Source organism: Lycorma delicatula, chromosome 8 (genome assembly GCF_047948215.1).
Source record: "Lycorma delicatula isolate Av1 chromosome 8, ASM4794821v1, whole genome shotgun sequence".
Lineage (NCBI taxonomy): Eukaryota > Metazoa > Arthropoda > Insecta > Hemiptera > Fulgoridae > Lycorma > Lycorma delicatula.
In genome coordinates this window covers 32,412,183-32,428,374 of record NC_134462.1, presented here as the reverse complement: position 1 = coordinate 32,428,374, position 16,192 = coordinate 32,412,183, and the positions used below count along the sequence as shown (strand labels likewise).

The 16,192-nt window shown below is 26.4% G+C and overlaps 1 protein-coding gene across 6 annotated transcripts in view; it reads right to left on the bottom strand.

Annotated features, from left to right (window-relative positions):
- The window catches only part of LOC142328710 (sorting nexin-14-like), a 106,061-nt gene that overhangs the window by 74,874 nt on the left and 14,995 nt on the right, over window positions 1-16,192 (bottom strand). For 4 of the 6 annotated variants that reach the window (XM_075372648.1, XM_075372649.1, XM_075372644.1 and 1 more), the window contains exons 8-11: window positions 13,910-14,065; window positions 11,893-12,008; window positions 7,080-7,138; window positions 1,603-1,638 (exon numbers count right to left, since the gene is read on the bottom strand). In XM_075372648.1, coding sequence (XP_075228763.1) covers window positions 1,603-1,638; window positions 7,080-7,138; window positions 11,893-12,008; window positions 13,910-14,065 — 367 coding nt within the window. The remainder of the gene's footprint in view (window positions 1-1,602; window positions 1,639-7,079; window positions 7,139-11,892; window positions 12,009-13,909; window positions 14,066-16,192) is intronic. The other 2 variants (XM_075372645.1, XM_075372647.1) reach the window with 1 other exon arrangement.

Here is a 16,192-nt window from a genome sequence, read left to right as displayed (position 1 = left end):
GTATGAAGTTCAGAATCATTCAATTCTGTATGAACAGAATCATTAGTTGATGTAGCATACATCACCTAACCTAACACTCGTTAACCTCATCTAATTAACATTACATATGCAAATTTTAAATTGTTATTATCAATAAACATAAATAATAATGCAGATAAAACCACAATACACAACAAAGAGTGCAGCATTCAGATAACCAACAAGTATCAAAATTCTTCTGCCCACAAACAGGAAATTAATTCAATAAATAGATAATAATGAAACTTAGTGTATTAGTCTGCATAATCAATTGAATAGCCTGCTATTTAAGTTAGGAGTATTTTAATATAACATTATTTAATTGCAGCACTATTGATTTAAACAGCAGCGAAGATCTGTAATCGTAAAAAAAAAACCAAAAGTTTTTTTAACCTCCAATTGCAATTAGATCACACTTAGAATAACAACAATAAACATCTGTTTTTAAAAAGCACTTTCAGGCAAACCAGATATTCTCTAAAAACACAGACTGCTCTCTTAAAAAATTTCTCTTTAAATTTGTAATATATATGAATATTTTGTTAATGAACTACATTAACTACACTTTTTTATGTTTTTAAATTACAAACTGTGTAAAAATTTGATCTGTCTGTTTGCCCATCTTTCCTATAAGATGTGATCAAACCAATAAATTGACGACTGTGCTACAAAAATATTCATAAAAAAATGAAAAGACAAAATAATATCTTTAATAGTCTTCTGACTCTTCAAAATTAGCACAATTTTATTTTTTAAGCCATACATTTAAAAACCTTTAAGCAATATTAATGTAAAATAACGGAACAAAAAATATTGTTTTAGACCTTATATAAAAATTCCTTGGAAAATAAAACAGTTTAACAAAACTTAATAAATATGCTGGAACAAATAATTGTTTTATAAATTTCAATTATAATTTATTGAGAAAATATAATGTGCATAAAGTGCAAAGCGCAATATCAGTGCTTTTATGTTTAATAATTCAATTTTAAAATTATTAAATATTTTATTATTACAATGTAATATGTTCACAGCTGTAGCACAACTCTTTTATTAAGAAATCCATTTAATTCATCTCCAATATAGAAAATAATTAGTTTTAGATTGTAAATAATTTTTTTTTGCAAATGTATAAATTTTTATTTTTTCTATAATGTGGCAGTGTTAATGAAACTAAATCACAGTATTATGATGAACATTAATGACTTAAAATTAAATCCAACTGATTTTCAGGACCTAACCTTGATGAAAAAATACATTAAACTTGGATGTTACTTTTAAATCTCAGTTAAAAGTTTCAGACAACATATCTACAAATTAGAGTAAAAAAAACTAAAACTATTATTTCTACTACAACTATAACAATAAAAAGTATAACTAATTACATGATCTTAAAATAATTCAGCCATCTAATTCACACCTTTTAAAAAATTCAGTTTAAAATCAACAGAAAATTATTTTCTTTAATGACATAAATATGTACTATAAACTAGTTTAATATCATTAGTAATAAAAAAAACATATTTATAATACAAACTGAAAACATAAACATAAATGTTTTAATAATGCAAAATAAGCTCTTACCTTCCTTTAGCTGGAGATCCAGGAAGCGACGGAGAACTGGCAAACAAGCAAAGAAGAAAAAAAGTGCAACAATAGATCAATTAAAGAAACAAACAACAAAACGTGCAACGTGAATTCTGTCATTTTGTCAGTGCAAGAACAAATAGAAATATAAGAAAATAGCACAGGAAATATTAAAAAATATTATTCTCTCATTATCAGAAACTTAATCAGTTTTTTTTTAATGTTAAGATACTATCATTAAAAAAGAAAAAAAAAATTAATAAACTTATAAATCAATGAAAAATATGATTTTATATAAATATTATTTCATTTAAAAAAAAAAAGTTAAATCATCTCATTTAATGTATACATGTACAAATATTAATAATGAAAATCAACTCCAAAGTGTTAAGGAACAGAACTTATCAATTGAGAAACAACTTTTAATTCTAAGAACATTTTTTAGACTTGATATTTTTTTTTTATAATTTAAATATGAATACTACATTAAATATTTACATAGCTTATCATTTACAAAAGAGTTACCCTGCCCAGCCATGATTTGATTTAAGTCAAAATTGAAGATGGTCTAAGAATAAAAAGCTGCCTCTCACCAGTTCTCTTGTTTGAATTATTTGTCTTATGTAGAGTATTGAGTGATTAATTTATAATTTTGATTATACAAGATGTATCATGAACAAACAGAAAGAATTTTGGGACGTGATCTACAAGTGTAAATAGAGAAAAAGATTCTTCCACATGTCAGTCTGGTTTGTTTTTAATAAAGTAAAATTTCTTAATCTCTTTTTTAAGTTAACATTATTTTATTTTCTCAGAATTAAATTCTTTACACATTTTATTTGTTTACTGGCAACAAAGTTATTGTATGTCAAATTTAAAAAAATTGTGTTTTGTGACATTAATTTTTTATGATTTACAATAATTTCCTAAAAAATTACTATAGCTACAGTTCTGAGATCTATTTAGTTTTATTTCTCACCTCAAATAGGCCACACGAGACCATTAAATTTACTCATTAATTTAAAAACCATGAATTTCATTACAGTTTATTTTAACAGCAGAAATAGGATGAAATTTTTCACAAGCTTATAACTCAAAACTGAAGCATTTCCTGTCTCATGCCTATATGAAATTTTTTATCTATTTTTAATTGAAAAAAAAACAAACTTTGAAATCCTTCCCATTTCTTCATGAGAGGCCTGCACATAGACTATTTTAAAAAATTTAATTGTTTTTTTAAGACAATTGATGTAATAAAAATAGCAATCAAAATTATAAAATAAAAAATCATTACTTGCGGTGTAGTTTCATAAAATGCCTTTATCGATTCACACAACTATATAAAACAGAACTCCTTAATATTTTATTGGTTACACTTCAGAGCAATTCAGTAAAAATATTTCTAATGAAGGTATATTTCTGAGTGTAAAGAGTAAACCCAGAAAGATGGTTAAAATATTAATTTCAATAATGAATTTTTTTATTATTTTTTAACCACTAGTTGCAAGATACAAAACCAATTCAATGCAGTAAAAAACAATGCACAAATGAAATTTGGCCTAAAATTTTAACAAAAAAAATGTTAATTAAGTTTTTATAAATCATAAAACAGTCAATAAGTTTAAGGAATGGTTGAATAAAAAATCAACAAAGAATACTTCCTCACTATACTAGATGATTCCTTCAAAGCAGTTTCTTTCTACAGATTTGTGATGAATTGTCTGCCCTTCTACATCTTTATTATTATTTTTTTAATGGTATTGACATTTCTTTATAATTCAACACAAATATATGTAAAATAAAGCAAGAGAATTGTATTCAGCATTAGATTTATTGATCCAAAATAACTAGTTAACTATATAAAGACTTCAACATCATTGGTAAACCACACAGACTTTCCCAGGATGTCACTTCATGAAATGTTCAAGGGCTTATAAAACTAGGCACATAAATATCTAATTTATCAAAAACAAATCTACAGAAAAAATAACTTATGAAAACCTTATGATTCTTTTTTATTTCCTCTGTAAAGTAAACAGTAAACTGATTTAAAAAAACACCTCTTATTAACCTTAATGATGTTTAGTGTCAATGTAGAAAAAGTGTATAATATAGCTGAAGTTGGTGAAAAAAATATATTTTCTCAAATTAGAATACTTAGCATATGTTTTCTGATAATGGTGGGGGGGGGGGGATCAAAGAAAGTTCACTTAGTGCTACTTTTAGAAAGTACAGATACTGAAAAATGACTATTTTTTTATAGCCTGAAATTAAAAAATAAAAAAAAAATGTTGGTAGAAGTATTTTAATGATATGGCAGCTAATCTGAAATCACATTAACATTGCTTTTTCATTAAATGAAAAAAATATTATTATCAGAAACATCAGAGGCTTACAGTACAATCAATTAGTGAATTGGTCAGTAGTTTATTACAGTCTTAATGAATTTATTACAAAGTTTCTTCACATTTTTTTAACAAGTTATTTGAAGTCACCTAAAAAATTATTCAACTCAATATGACACCTGTTTGTTTGAGTATCAATACTACTTAAGTTCAGTACATACTTATGTATTAAAAGGCATTGCTGAAATTAAAAATGAGTTTCTGTAGCAATTGGAAAGAAAGCAATGTTCAACTATTCATTAAAAAATAAAGATAATAATCCTTTTTTAAATAGCAACCGATTGTAATATATACATAAACAACTAAATTAAATTTCATAGAAAAACTGTAGGTTATTATAAAAAAATTTGGCAGACAACTAAACTAAAATTTTTATATCAAATTCACACTATTAAAGCACTGTGTAAGCAATCTAACAGAATCTTTATATTTTTTGACGTAACAAAATATTGAAACAAAGCTATTACTGTACAATAATAGACTCAATGAATAAATAAAAAATTTCATTTGTACTTTTATATAATGCCAAGCTATTCATTTTTAATTTAGGGATGTATAAAATTTAATATTACAAAAACCTACTTCTTATCATTAATTTGAAAAACCTATCTAACAGAAAGTAAAAAAAACAGGTCTAAAAACAAAAAAAATATTAATTGATATCTACCACTGGAAACTAATAAAGAATGCTAACTAGAGAGTTGCGATCTAAAATATTAAAACAATAATCCCCTTCACCAACCCCTGCTCATATAATCTGTATTAGGCCTCTTATTAATTTTACTGTTTAAGTAAAATGTCACAGAAATTACAATACTATTACACAACCAAAAATAAAAATTAGAACAATGATTTCTACATTATTAATTAAGCCTAAAAATTGTCAATAAAACAGAAATAAGTAAAAAGATTCACACAAAGAAATATTTTACACCCACTATTCTAAAAAATTATTAATCTAAAAGTAACAAAATATACTGAATGTAAAAAACAAACTAAAACAATGAAATAGTAAACATAAAATAATTAAAACATCCAAATTAGGTAAACTGTTCATACAGTGAACTATGGTGAAATAGTTCATACTTTTTGCCTTTTATTAGAAGGATGATGGTTTGAATCCTGGCTATTTTTTTATATTAAGCTCCCATGTATGAATTTCAAATTCATACACCAATACAATTTTTACCAAAAAAGAAAACATTCAAGTCTAGAAATTTATAATTTTACAAAAAAAAACTATATGATACATCAAATTAAAGTGAATTCTCTCCTAAATGATTTCATTAATAAGAAACTAATTAAAACAAAATACACATTTACAAGCTACTTTTTGTAAACAATTAACAAGCTTTGCAACTTTATAAAAACATTTTAAAAAAAGTAGTATTATGTTAAAACATGGACTTTTATATTCATCATTATTATCAAATTTCATGTTGTTTTATCCATCGCTTCCATGTTGTGTCTTTTAAAAAAATTTAGTATTGTTGTCCACCAGGTATCCTAAAGAAAAACCACAGCAAGTTTTACTTCATAACAAATATAACTGTTTATAAATTTGGATAGTAGGAAAATAGAAAATCTAATGAAAATTAAGTTAAGTTTTTATAAAATTATAAGTTAATTAATAAATAATAAATTTACTGCCTGCTATAGCTCTACTGTAATATAGTACTATAATACTGTAATATATACTATAGTACTATATGTACTATAGTACTGTAATATATACTATAATATAATATGATAGTAACTAACTATTTCATGTTTAAAATATCAGACTGTAAACATAATTAACCAATTCTACAGGTATTTACATTCATGTGTACACTTTCATATTACTTGATTCGTAAAGAAACCTATGAAGCTAATTAAAAATTATGATTTATTTTCCTGGTAAATGTTATTATTTTATGTGGATAAATAAATTTTAAAATGATTTATTTTAAAATCAGTTTATTTTTAAGACACCATATATCATCAAAGTATTGGATGAAACAATAAAAAATTTTATGAGAATAATGATAAAAGTCTATATTTTCACATGAAAAACATTACAAAAAAAAAGTTTTTTGCAATGTTTTATTAAAATATAAATAGCATGTTTCTTACTGAATAAATAAATTATTTAATAAAATAATATAGAAAAGAGTAGGCTTTAATTTAATATCAGATTTTTTCCAACAGTTTTTTCTTCAAAATTTTAACAGATCAAAATCAAATATTTTCTTTCACTTGCTGAAATATATTTATCTAAAACTAGCTGTACAAGAATTACCATTTACCAAAACTAGACATTAAAATAATTAAAAATTCAAGATACTGAACCCAGATTCACTCAACCAAGTGTTGTGCCTTCTCACAAGACCAACATTTCAAATACTTTACATCTAAATTTAATCTTTTGCTCTTGATTCTTTAGTTGCAGTAGGAACTACATTACATATACAAATATATTTAATATTAAATGAAATATAAACCATCAAAACAGACTAAACAGATAAACTTTCAATATTATACATATATATTTTTTTTTGTTGAAAAACTGAATTACTTGAAACAGAAGGCAACTTTAGGTACTTTATATAATTATATACCTTACAGAAGAATCTTTTAATTTCTGAAACCTATAGTTCAAGCCCCAACTTTAGAAAATATTTAGTCAAGAAACTTTAGAAACCTTTTCTTAGTCAATGGAATACTTCACCTACTCTTTTCCTGGATTTAGGGAATCTCAAATATATAATGAAGTGAATCAGCAGTGAAAGCTTAGAATTATATGAATAGAGAAATAAATAAAAATTTGCAAATAATAAGAAGTAGATAGAGATACTATAAAAAAATATTGATAAGTAGACTCTAATAGTAAGTACTGTTAAGCCAAAACCCTTACTTTTGCTGGGAAGATATACCTTAAAAAAAAAAAATTATTATTTCATTGTCATTATACCTCTCAACTGAGTACATGATTCAGTAATTATATGAACTATATGTCTGAGAAATTATGAATTTTAAGACAAGCAGAACATTAAATTTATAAATTAAATAAAATAATTTCCATTTTACCTTGATCCAGATTTATTGGTGTTACTAGTTACTCTAGGCCCACATAGCCACATGTAAAACTGTAAATAAAAAGAAAAAATCTTAACAACAATACTCACCAAAATTTCTTTTCTAACTACCCAAAATGAATATAGTATCCATATATGTTTGTAATACAAATATATTATCTCAAATTTCATTTAATAAAAGCAGATTAAGAATAATTTGTTTTGTAGCTATTTAGGAAATGGATTAATTTACTTTAAAGCCTCACCATATCTGTAAAAAGGTATGATGAAAAGTTAAATATATATGGCACTATTCAAAGCAAATTTTTAAAGTTTAAAGAGGAGGAATTTTAACATATTATTTATGACAAGAAGGTGATGATAATTTTCTCAAGATATAACAGTTGGTATTACTGATGATGTCTATAATTACAGTTAATTGTGATAAAGCAACATAAATTACTTTTTTTTTGCGGTCAAGGTGTTATTGCTGGACAGTCTTTTTATAAGCTGAGAATTGTAATGAATTTTCTTTCACATAATCTACTTTTAGCTTAAATAAAGATTTTAATCTAAAATCCATATCTTAGTAACGAAGTCAGTTTGTTTAGATCTCAAAAATAGTCTTACTCCATTTTTAACTACTTAAAAACACACCTTATATGAACTGGCTAATCTAACTTGCAGGTAGGGTAATTCATGAAAGTTTAAACAAATTTTTGGGAGTTGACTGCATTTAATTTTTAGTATTGAATTTTTATCAAAAAAAAAAAAATAGTGGAAAACAATACAGCTGGATGAGAAACTCTGCTATGATCCTAAGTGGAATGTAAAGAAGAGAGGAAATGAAATACAAATAAATGGACTATCTTTTTCTAAAAATGATTAACTTAAGTACGCATGAATCATAGTAACACTTGGGATCAAATATCATGACATTCTCAATTAAGAATAAAAAAAATTAGATTTTGATTAAGTAATGAAATAAGGAAACCAATGATGATGTTTGTGTATTAATACTTATAATAAAAATACTAACTTTAAACTAACACTATATATTAGGACCTTATATACTATGGATTGAATTCAAGAGCTTATTTAAAATATAATACATTATTGTTATAAATGACTTACTATACCAAAAAGAAGTTATAATGTATTTTGAAATACAAAGAAAATAAAAACTACGCCAAATTAAAAAAAAAATTAATTCATTGTTTATTATTATTATTAATATCTACTTCATGAAAGAACAAAAGAAATGTATTTAACTAATTTTTAAAATGGACTACAGAAATTACTACAAGGATTTATAAAACTCAGCGATTAACTGCAATTAATACACATTTATACCCTGGCTTAGATTTTAGATTTTATTGGATAAAACACTTCAGTTGCTAGACTGCTTCTCTGTACAGTCTCACAAAAAAATTTGTTATGCCCACTGCCCCTAATAGATTTGGTTATCCCACCGACAAGTTAAAGGAACTACCACAAATGGATCCAGAGCTACAGCTGACAGAATTCCCATTCTACCTACCCGCAAACTGACAAAATATAATCAAGAGAAATATTAATCTAATAGTTAACCAACTCACAGAGGAACTGTCTATGAAACAATATTTGTACGATCAGAAGGCCTTAACTGATGACTAGCATTACTGATTAACAAAAAAATTCAATTTTTAATTAGTTATGTTTATTAATGAAACAAAAAAATTTACAATATAAATATTTTAAATATACCTGCTGAGATTGTATGTGTGCGTGGAATATATCAAGAACAGCAGCTGGCCAAACTGAATTGAAATTTGGACAAAAATAAAATAAATGTAAAATATTACTTTGTCTTGTAAATTTAGACTGAATTTCACTGATGTATTATTGTATATATGATTTAGAAACATTTAAGTTAATCAGATTTGTAAAAAGTTAATTGATTATTAAAACAGCAGTTTTGAGGGGTTAAATAAGCAGAATTTCAGGTTCTAAATTTCAAGTTCTAGAATATTATGTCCTATCTACAATTCTGTTTCAATTTTTGAGACAGATTGCTTCAATATAGAAAGTTTAACATTACTGTTAAATTGATACACCAGTACAACAGCCTATATGAGGAATAGGATCAAGGTACTACAATTCCTACAGGCAAGAAAAACCCTGAAATGAGTACCCATGTTTCACTTCTCTACTGTTGATGCATAAACTATATGCACTCATGTTTGAGACTTTAAATCAGTATCTTTAAAAATTTTTTTTTAGTTATTTGATTTATATAACCATATTACCTCATGACGTACAAACCTCATGAGGCAAGGTTTGTTGTCTTCGTAATTATTTTAGATTACGAATACAATAAATATAAAAAAAAGAATATAGGGGTTTTAAGTTATTTAATACCTCTAAACTATGTTTTACAGCAATAAATCACTGTAGTATTATTACTGGAATCATAGTAATTATTACTTTAATACAGTTATACTCTTTCATAAGATTATTACGTTTTCATTTTAAATAAAACGAAAGAGTAAATCTTACAGTTTTTTCCTTTAAGTATTCAATTTGAGACCCTTTTGTCAGGTGGGACTTTAACCAGCATGTCTGGAGTAATGGGAACAACAACTGCTTCAACTATGTGCCTCAAATGGGTAGCAGAGGCACACAAAGATCTTTTATAAAACTCCAAAGAAAAAAAAATCACATGGAGTCAGATAGAATGATCTTGGATGCTACCACAAACAATCATTGGGTTCATGACAATTGATCCAGTGATCAGGGAAAATGTGATTCATCTCATTCTGTACAGATTTAAGCCAGTGAGGAGGAGGTACACCACCATGTTGTCAAAATTCTCTGGTCCATCTTGTAGCTGAGGAAAGAGCCATGTACGTACCATATCTCCTGTTACATTTGTTTCAGTGTAAAAGAACAGCTCGTAAACTTGCTGTTGGGATATTGCACAGAAATCATATAATTTTGTGCCAGCACATAATCAACTACATGAATAATTCAACCTAACCGAGGTACTTCACCAAGGTGGCATTTATTCAACAATGTTGCTAACTTTTTCCACTAAGATGAAATTTTGACTCATATTAAACACATTACAGTCAAAAGAAACTCGTCATCTTCATGCTGCAACATTTTGATTGTGAAGCCGGCATGCGTAGAGTAATTGGTAGATTTAAAACCTGTAACAGCTGTAAACAATATGAACACATATGTAAACATTCCCATAAAACATTCCACAGTCATCAGCAGCACTGCTAATTCGCAGATGACCTTCCTAACAGCAGATATTTTTAGGACAATGCAGGAAAGACTCCCATGTTCAACATTTTCTTCACACACCCTCAGCCATTCCATATGCTTCCCTTTACTTAGACATCCAGTCATTTCAAATTGATTAAGCCATCAGCAAATGTTATTGTCACTTGCAGGATCACAATTCCAGAACACATACTTAACCATAACTACAGATTCACACATTCAGCAAACTGCAAAACACAGAAGACTTTCTGAACAGAAAGCCTTTCTGTTCTGTCAAGCAGAAAGAAAAGCAATCAATCTACAGCCATGACCACAATTAAAATTTTCCTTTTTGCACTTTAATTCTAACCTTAAATCAACACTGTACACTAAGATATAACAAATTAATACCTGGCATTCTTTTTTATATCCTAAATATTTGACAGAACATATTGCTAACCATGTGTTTAAGAATTCACTGCTTTAATGAGATGACTGATAGAGAGAAAAATTGCTCTTCAGCAAGTCAGGTCGGCTGACATTTCCAGTTGGTCCTACATTGCCAAATTCTATCTATTATGTATGCAGTATGTACTAATGCATAATATATAGCAGTACTGTATGTATATGTATCATGAGATTTACTACAAAGTCAATCTGGCTGACTCAAGTTCGTTCATAAAGAAGTAAGTTATTCATACTGAATCATTATTATTTTTGTATTAAATTAAGTTTTTATAAAATTTATAAAAATAAGAAAGATATTAGGAAAAATAAAATAAAATTATTCAACATTATTTTTTAACGTAGAAAATATTTTTTTGGTTGAACCTATATTCAAAGACATCCTTTGTGATTATAAATAAGTAGTAACACTGTAAACTGATAGTATCCAATACAGTAAAATATCAAGATTAAGTAGAGCATTAATCTGATACCAATTTTGGATTAATAAAGAACTGAGTACACAACACTACAGTGAGTCACACAAGCATGGCAATAAATCTGCCTTGGTCGATAACAAACTTTCCTGTGTTTTTGTACAAAAGAATTTTTTCCCTTTCAGTAACCTAGGAGACTGAAAAAAAGAGGAAAAAATTCTTAAATAGAAATCCCTAACAAATCCATGTTTGTACACTGTAACATTACATATCTTAAATTAGTAAAAAACAGATTTAAAATTCAGTGTAAAAAATCTAAAAGGTAATGCAATTTGTTTCAAAATCTAATGGTTCGTTTTATTTGTATAAAGCCTGAAACTCAAACGCACATACTTTCTGTGGTGATAGTAGTACTAGTTTTTTAAGCAAGAAAACAAAAAAGTAAGAATAACCATAGAAAAGTAAAGAAAAATCTATTGTTAGAAAAGTTGTAAAATATAAAATAAGTATTATAGAACTATTTTCAGTTATTTAAGTTTACATAATACATATATATATATATATATATTTTATTTTTCTTTATTACAATTCAAATAGTTCATATTGACCACTGTGTTAAGTTTTACTGATCTAATAACTTTCTTTTGATGGTTTATATTTCACTTATATTTTATATATGTATACATGTATACGTACATCATCGCTGTTGTGAAACTGAGGACAATATGTAGAGTCAAGCATATTGTAAGCAAATTCATAAGCCTGAAATAATGGAGGTGAAGTTCTCAATTTAGTAACATCTTTAGACAAAACTGAAACAAGATTAAAAAAAAAAATTATGAATTAACATATTCTTATTTTTTTTTTTTTTTTGATGAAATTACACAGAAGATTTGAAGCTTGTACAAGAATACTGAAATGGAATTTTGTAGTATGTGGACAATACCATGCATTGAAAGGCTGAGATACTACCACTCAGCCATGGAAATCACCATATATAAGATTGGAGATTGGCATTTATTATTTCAAACCTGAACTGGCATCACTAATTTTGCTATTAAGATACTCCTATTTAGCAGGCAATATCATTAAATCAGATTAATTTTATACAGTCTAGTAACAAGGTAAAGTAGTTAGAATTCGTAGATCATGTTATGAGATTTGTTACCTTGAAATTGTAAATTTTTATTTTATAAAGTAGTAATCCTTTGCAATCTTTGTCAAATACAGTTGACATCATAATTTATCAGTACTGTTCCTGTGTTGGGTTCAACATGACAATGAAATTTTCACACAGCACTCCTTTGTTGAGTATGGATCAACATTTTTAAACCAATCGCACGGCTGTGCACAGAAATTCAAAAACAAACTGACATCTGTTTGAGAAATCATAAACCCATGTAATATCAACATTCAATATTGACAGAATCAAAAATAGATTGTTTTACACTTAATTACTTTCTCAATGTGAGGTTACATATTCCACGAGTCAGCACGGCATCTACCAGTTGTTCTAGTAGTTTTTTTAACAGATTCTGATATTGAAAATTAGTTTAACGATAATAGTGATGAAGATCCTGACTATAATTTTGAAGAAACTGATCAAAAATATGCCATTTTGAACAGTTATAGTGAAAGTAATAATGATGAAATAGGTGAACCCCAAGGTAGACCTAACCCAAATGATCCAGAAACCCGGGTTTACACCCAGAAAATGATTTCAAGAAACACCTCACTGAAAAACATTATCATAATTGACATGCAAGTCCTATTTTTTTAATAAAGTAAGGTTTTTTGTAAAAAAAAAAATTATTTTTTTAATATAAGCAATTTTAACATGTACATAACGTAACCAATCATAAATTAATAGTTGATAGGGAACTAATTGATCAAAATATTGGAGACACTACTTGATTTGATAATTGGAGGGTAAAGGGATAAGTACATTTTTTTAAAAAATATAAAAGTTTAATCTGTTTTTTCTCTTCAATTCTTTATGAATAACACAATAAAGAATGCAGTTCTACGTTAAGTTCATACTTGTTCGCCAAGCTTGTTCTTCAAAATTATTTTAGCAACTAAATATATCTCCTGAATATCTAGAAGACTAAACTATATTGAGATTGAAAATTATGATGAGCATGATGATGTAATGCTAAATTAAAAAACCTTTCTTTTTTTACATAAAATTTCTTAATATAACTGAATCCTGTTCCATCATTTACAGCATACCTTTTCTAAAGAGTCACTATTACCTGTTCTTAGTTATAGCTGAACTTAAATTCAATTTTACAACTAAAAATCACTTTGCTTCAGAGGTCCAACTAGTGTATCCATGTGAAGCTTATCATGGTTGTCAGTATACATAGCAGTAAAATTTGAAAATTACTCATACATTTTTCTATTCTTAAGCAAAGACAAAAAAAATTAATAACCAATAATGCCCAGTACCAATTACATTATTTATCTCTTTATTTTTATGTGTTAATGTATTTACATTATCATATAAATATATATCTGGCAAAATGATGGTAGATTCACATAAATTCATATAATTACATTGATTAAAGAACAAAATCATTAATTTAGATCTAACATTTTAATTAAATTATATTTTCCAGAACCTTTGCAAAGTGGAGCAAATACTTCATATAACTAAGATTTTATATGTATTACTATTTTATAAACAATGTAAAGAAGCAAAAAAACAAACCTTTTCTCATATTAGTAATATATTCAGCAGGAAATGGAATAGCATCTGGTGAATTTTGACTAAAATACACTGAGAATAAGTCCCATGCATCTTTATATAACCTATCCAATTCTTCTGTAGTTAATTCAGGAATTAACATCCTCCTGTTAAACTCCTCTAAAAACAAAGAAAATGAAACATCACAAAAAAGATATAAAAGTAATTAACACAATCAAATTGTCTAACAAATAAATAAGTATGTTTAAACACAGTGAAAGCATTCTCACTGATTATAATTTGAAAAAATCTAATGTGGAAACACAAGACTTCCTTGTATGCCTATTAAATTACACATTTTTTTTAAAATTAAAAGTACATAAAATTTTATTTCATTAAAAACTTCTGATATTTTTTCATATTTTATATTTATTATTGAATTATTATTTATCATAAAAATCTTTTTACAAGAGGTCAATAATTATTAATAAATCAATATATTTAAATTTAAAAAAAAGGAGATGAAGTCCAATTAAACCGATGTGCCTTCTTCTTAGAAACAAATATTTCATTAATTAAAATTTTATTTTGCTGTAACTCTGGAACTGATGAAAATTCCATTTATGATAAATAGTTGGAAAGCTCTCAATGAGGGCTTATTACTGCAGTTAAGAAAATGCCCAAAATCCACTTTTTGAATTTTGGGCTTTTTTGGTTGTCAACTGCAATCAAAAGGGAAGGTGCACAACTAGATATTACAGCAGTCCTAAATTAAAAATTTCAACATCCTATGGCTAATCATTTTTGAGTAATGCGAGATACGTACATATGTATAGACGTCACGCCAAAACTAGTTAAAATGGATTCAGGGATAGTCAAAATGGATATTTCCATTGAAATCTGGAAACCGAAATTTTTCACGACCACAATACTTCCTTTACTTCATAAAAGGAAGTAAAAAAGTCTTATTAAAAAAAAGATCCAAAATAACTTTCAGTATGTTAGTAAAGCAATCTACATTGAGGTATACAAACAATGTAATCTAACACTTATAACTTCTCTCTCTTCAATCTCTTACAAACAATATATAAATACTGTAACACCTATAGTGCCAAAGTATATAATTATAATAAATGTGGCTGCATACAGTATAGTGGTGAGCACTCAACAGTATATTTTTATACCACAATAATTTGCTCGGTTAAGTTTGTCATTGTTTTTTCCTATAAAATTAACAATTATTAAATAAAAAAATATCTTATGATAATTCTGTCTCCTTTGGTTTTTTTAAAAAATTAACTTTTATAAAACAATTATTTTTAAGATGGAACAACCCAAATTTTAAACGAAACAAGACAGTTTACTGAATTTCTTCAGTTATACTTAGGTTTCCCCAATAAATTACACTTTAGTTGTCTCGCTGTTATTGTTACAGCATAATTAATACCAAATTAAATAGTAAACTAAAAAAACTAATAACAAGACCAAATCAATCCTTCTAAAAAAGAAACCCCTTAAATTGGTATTTTCAATTTACTTAATGAAGACTAATAAAAAAAAAATTAGATAAATAACATATGCAAAATACATGTACTTATACACATCAGTAATCATAAATAAACTGTACTGCAATATTTCTAAAAATATATATACAAAAAATATTAATAATAACGTGAATATTCACCAAATACAGTAAACATTCAGAGCTCACCCCAATCAAGAACTTTGTTTAAACAACATTTTTTTTCATAATTTGTTTGCACAGAATAGATTTTATCAGAAAAAAGGGGAAATGAAAAGCTGTGACATAAAATCTGAAATAACTTTTATATGATAGATTTGTTTGTTTATTTTAATTAAAAAAATTATGAATAAGTCAAATTTTTTTTGACTATTTGATCTAATAAATTTTTTGTAGGAATGATACTAACTGCTTCTATGACACTGATTACCACACAGGTTAAGTCATTTACAGCCTTATATGATGTGTACACACACAAGGTATTATTAATCCATCAAGCATTATACACTACTATACTGAACTGAGTACAGCAAGCAGTAACTTGTAACAGACTATTAAACTATCAAACATAGTTAAAAGTAGGAAAGAATTCTCACCAAAAACTATATAGCCACAGTAAATTTTCAAAAATACTAAAAAAAGCCACTACAGTTACGAGGGTGAATCAAATATAAATGGTAACTTTTTTTTATATATTTATCGATTAATAATATATACAATTCATACCTTCATCATTTCTCTATGTAGTTTCCTGCATGATCTACACACTTTTTCCAACGATTTGG